At 40.6% G+C, this 5,066-nt stretch overlaps 1 protein-coding gene across 3 annotated transcripts; it reads right to left on the bottom strand.

Annotated features, from left to right (window-relative positions):
- Positions 1 to 309: 309 nt before the first annotated feature.
- On the bottom strand, positions 310 to 2,905 carry LOC147623126 (uncharacterized). Of its 3 annotated transcripts, none has more exons than XM_086821190.1 (5): positions 2,443 to 2,903; positions 2,200 to 2,272; positions 1,810 to 2,083; positions 1,576 to 1,639; positions 310 to 1,172 (listed from the first exon to the last, which is right to left on the bottom strand). In XM_086821190.1, the coding sequence occupies exons 3-5, from the start codon at positions 2,037 to 2,039 to the stop codon at positions 882 to 884; spliced, it is 585 nt and encodes a 194-aa protein (XP_086677316.1). In that variant the 5' UTR covers positions 2,040 to 2,083; positions 2,200 to 2,272; positions 2,443 to 2,903; the 3' UTR covers positions 310 to 881. The 3 variants fall into 3 exon arrangements, with proteins under 3 accessions (XP_086677316.1, XP_086677317.1, XP_086677318.1); XM_086821191.1 differs by lacking the exon at positions 2,200 to 2,272 and having other exon boundaries at positions 2,443 to 2,673; positions 2,704 to 2,902; XM_086821192.1 differs by lacking the exon at positions 2,200 to 2,272 and having other exon boundaries at positions 2,443 to 2,905.
- Positions 2,906 to 5,066: the final 2,161 nt, after the last annotated feature.

The raw sequence follows: 5,066 nt of genomic DNA, 5'->3' as shown, positions 1-5,066 counted from the left end.
AATCTTGATATTGCCTTCACTGTGACTCAAATGAGGCAGGCGATTTGGTCTCCCAAGCATTCCTCCAAAACATTATCCTGGATTCTTGCCTTGTGTCTTGGATATCCAAGATGCCACGCACTAGAACACCTTGTGCATGGACCTATTCGTGACAAAAGCCAAGGCCCCATAGCTCGAATCTTGAAAGGTAGCAGAAAGAAATTCATCCTCCTTAGTTATACCATGCTTTAACCCCACTTGCTCCAACTCGAATATAATCATTACAACCTGTACAGGACTCAAGGTAGGAGAATTTGTGGCTTCTTGGCATCAAGGCAGAAAGCTTCCCTTCATGCTTAAGTTACCAGTCTTCCAGACTTCGCATTTAGATTTGCATTTCTATGCTCCAAGTGCACTGGAGCAATGCTTTAAGTACATAAAGATTGATTGTTACTTTTAGCACAGATTGTTAAGAAACTGAATGGCCAGATTACAAAGTAAAAGTGGGAGAAAGCCAGACCAGGCTTACTGTGAGATCATGTTTGCAAACACCTTGTCGCAAAATGTCCACCCCGTAAGCCTTATATTACAATGAGATTACAGTGTGTTGGATTCTGTACATGTTAAAAATTTTGAGCTGGTAATGAGCAATCGCGTCCTCAAAAAAACTCATTGATGGGAGAAAACAGAGCCTCACATAGTTGTTACTCGACTTCGACTGATAAAGTTTCTTCATGGGACTGTTTAAGTGATCCCCTGCACTATGCCCAGTAGTTCCATTTACAGGAAGAGGAAAAGGTCCCTGAGATCACGTATATCTACAAAGGCCTTAAGACCTTACTGTTGTATCACACAATTGGGCGGATTGTAATCTCAGGCATCAAAAGATGTCGCGCACAACATTAGGCGTAGGCCGGAACACCCCGGTGTGAATCTGATGTTGAGGACGTGAAACCCTCGACACGTACAGAGGGTTTTGATCCATATGATGAGCTACAAGAACTTTTTACTGAAGAGTTGCCTCCTAGCGAAGAGCTGCAAGAGGACTTCTGAGGGATGACAACAGGTGGTGGCAAGACCCGTTTCTGAGTGAAATGCACATCATGTATCATTGGATTGCCTGCACGGCATGGGGGCGATGCACTGAAGTCCCCATTTGGGCTTCCCAAATTGCCAGCATCGCCAGGGTTAACCTACAGAAAACATGAATAGATAATATATAAACTCAGAACAAGCTTAGAGACCCATATGCATCTCGTTAAAGAATTTCAAGCAGGCAAACGCTGCAGGTACACAAACTCAACCACTGTGTGTTATGACATCTCTGCTTGTGCCATTAACTTAGATAAAGGTTTTACAAAGCCATGTAAACCGGGTGCACCACATCATACATCCGAGATGTGTGACATCTCTACCCATGCCATGAACCTAGAGACAGGAGAAGTACAGTCAAGCCAGATGCCTATTAAAACTAATTCGTGGATGCCACTAACTGAGAGTTTCTATATAGCTCACGATAGGATCAAAACATATTGTTTTCATTGTGTCCCCATTTAACGCCTCCCCATTGAAAATAGATCAGAGCTAGTAAAATACCTTGCTAAAGAGAATGTCCAAGATCTCATGCCCGGCTTCTCCTTCAGCTGGCAAGGAAGTGGTGCTGTAGAAATACAAATTAATACATCGAGAGGTACTAAAAAATTTATAGAGCAGATGGCAACACGCAAAAGCCAGAAATTCAGATATTTAGGATTTCCAATCCAGATGCGTTGATGAGAAGATGATAAAAATGCTCCACAAATTACATATGATATCTTGATTGAGCCATACCCTCTCAGCCTCCTGATTGGCTTTGCAGACGCCTCTATAAGTGCTGCGCATATCCCTAACACAGCACGTCGTGGCTTGGGGCATACAAGCTTCTCATCTCCCAGGTCTCTACATGACATGAACCTGTTTCTCCCCCTCTCATTCATTTCCGCCAAACTTTCGAGGGCATTCAGAGCAGAAAGGTGATGCGCCATAGCAAAATTCTTTGCACCAAACTCCATGACTAGCATTAAACTGTCTACAGAATACTATGTAGAAGAAAGGATAGCATCAGCTGGACAAGACAACAAGAAGCAAAGAAAACACATGAATTTCTCATATCAATGACTGTTCAGCACAGACAAAGGGAAAAGAAAACACTTATTTGAACAAGAGAAAGAAAACCCTGACATGCTCAAGAAACCTAATTTGCAGGAAAAAAACCCTAACATTCTTAAAAACTTTTATTTGACCCTCACCTAATCTGCAGAATTTGAGAAAACAGAAATTTGTAGATAAGAGGAGAATCTAAGGGCAATGGCATGCTAATACCATGATGTTTGAAAAAAGCAACCCTCATTTTCCATGCACATGCAAGGAGAAAATGACACGAGTAAACACGGGAAAAAAAACGAGGGCCGACGTTAGACCTACCTGTGAAGAGCAGAGCCAATTCACGAGAAGCTGCAGAAAAGCGAAGCAGCTCTGCCGCATTCACCGAGCAGCCTTAGCAAATCCTGGCGTAGAAACCCTTGATTGGTGCCCTGGAATGTTTTGGAGAGTTGATTGAAAACCCTAAAACAGAAAAAACCCTTGATTTGCGAAGAGATATTGAAAAGAAACGCTGGTTTGGTAGGAAACCCTAAATAAATCTACACAGAGAACCTCAGCATCTAAGGAAACCCTACAGAGAACCTCAGCATCTAAGGAAACCCCAAATAAATCTACACAGACCCCAGCGTGTGCACTATACCGCCAGGAAACCCTACAGAGAAAACCCAGAAGCTAAGTGGTTCGCAGGCTTGGTAGATTACCTAATAACAGCAAGAATTTCACGAATAATGTTCAGAAAAAATAGAGCCCCAAAACAGCCCAGAAAAACAAATGAATTTTTTTGGACACCTACCAGGCTACCAGTAGTGCGGTAGAGCAATTGGTGAAGCGTGTGTGTTTTTGGGGTAAGGTCTCGTGATCTAGTCTTACTTCCAGCTCTCATCTGTAAGGACACTACTTGGTACAAATAAAAATCTCGCATTACAAAAAAAAAAAAAATTGGGCACCTTATTAATCCAACAGTTTGTATCGTCGTTCGGCACTGGATCTAATTGGCTGCCTGGCTTGGCACAGCAGGTGCCCCTTTGTGTGTAAAGGAACTAAAGAGGCCGCCCCCAATTTGAGGATGTGAAGGGGGCAGCCAGTTGAAAAGCTGACAAACTGTCAGCTTTTACTTGCTGAGTACTCATCTAGCTAGTGTAGACGATTTTGAAACCTCCCTCTACACTCTCTAACCTTTGAGTACACCTCCAAATGTAGAGGGTTATAGAGGCGGCCTCTAAGAGGCCTTCAACAAAAGTAGGGTCTCATAGATTCCTCTACAGTAGTGGGGCGTTTGGCGAGGAGACAACCTACCCACTACCAACGGATGTGTTTGCAACCCACCCGCTACCAACATATGTGTTTGTCTTTTTGCATGGGCAGGGTGAGTTTGTAAAGACCCTTATCCTTCATCCATGATGTGGCTATCAGCTCACTTAAAACCCACCAATGTCTATTAACACTCCCCATTCTGCCCACCCCCCTCTCTAGACTAGGTTCACACCTCTCCAGAATAAAACTTTCGCACTTGACGTGGCGAAATATGGTTGGTGTTGTGCTGCCATCACGAAAGCTTTTTAGCTTTAACCCAGATGCAAGGGATGATAAATTTTAGTGTGTGAGAAATATGAATCCACACAAGTCTGACTTCATGAGACAAACACCTTTCGTTGTTCAGCGTTAGTGATATGCACACTCGTCTTCGAAAGACCAAGCAGTACATAGGCTTGATTTTTGGCGGGGCCAACCTAGTGTATATTTTGACGTGTGCCAATAAAACAAGTTCAAAATAGGCCAAAACGTGGAAAACCCTTGTCAAAATCAAGCCTGGTTGAACATACAAGCTTGTGAATCAGGCCAAACTGGTTGAATAAAGGCATGAAGTTCTACATCACCAAACATTAAATGTGCTCTCCCAAAGCCACTATGAGTGATAAAATGGGGATGCACAAATTTATTAACAGTCCCAACTTCATTCCAAAAAACATTTTCATGTGTTCAACTTCACCACTGATCCCCTTCACTATGATCAATTTTAAGTCTACACAAAATAAGGGTGGTGTGGTTTTTACAATCAAAGTCGTACAATTTGTCAAGCTTTCACCTAAAATCCACGCAAAACCATTCTTTCACACAAAAGCGTAGGTGAAAGTACACAAAAGCGTAGTTTATCTCGAATTTTTAGTGTTAAAACCCACCTACATAAACTACACAATTAGTAGTGTTTAACTTATTTTTAGTGTTAAAACTTGCCCACATAAACTACACAATTAGTAGTGTTTAACCTATTTTTAGTGTTAAAATTTGCCCATATAAACTACATAATTAGTAGTGTTAAAACTCACCCACATAAAGTACACAATTAGTAGTGTTAAAACTCACCCACATAAAGTACATAATTAGTAGTGTTTAACCCACATAAACTACCCAATTAGTAGTGTTAACTCATTTTTTGCCAACTCAAATGAATAAACTTTGTCATTTATATTGTTTATCTTGATTGAATTAGTGTATATTTGATATATGATCTCCCTATACATTAGTCCAAATTAAAGAAATAATATAAAATGTAAAATATATCTTATTGGGACCAAGAGAGTAATAACCTCATCCATGGTCTTTGTTAGCCCATTCTCCAAAAGAGACATTGTCTTCACTCATGTTATTTTTATAAGCTTACCCAAGTGAATATAAGATGTGAGAAAATGGTGCGCGTGTGGTTTTGCTTAAACAAAAGAGTGCATGCTCATGTTCTTTATTTTATCAAGACCCATTATTAAAAAATAAAAAGGAAAACATAAGAGTTTATCTTAGCACACATCATTATTCTCTAGCATGAACTTTCATGTTATGTATTGAATTTATCTTATTATGTCTTGCACACCTCATTGTTTCTAGCTTGAACTTTCATGTTTATGTAGTGAATTCACCCCATAATTTAGTTAGGAAAAAGTAGATCATGT

The sequence above is a fragment of the Cibotium barometz genome, chromosome 27 (genome assembly GCF_041138505.1).
Source record: "Cibotium barometz isolate CiBa-2024 chromosome 27, ASM4113850v1, whole genome shotgun sequence".
NCBI lineage: Eukaryota > Viridiplantae > Streptophyta > Polypodiopsida > Cyatheales > Cibotiaceae > Cibotium > Cibotium barometz.
Note: the sequence above shows the minus strand (reverse complement) of the source record. Positions and strands in the feature narration are given on the sequence as shown.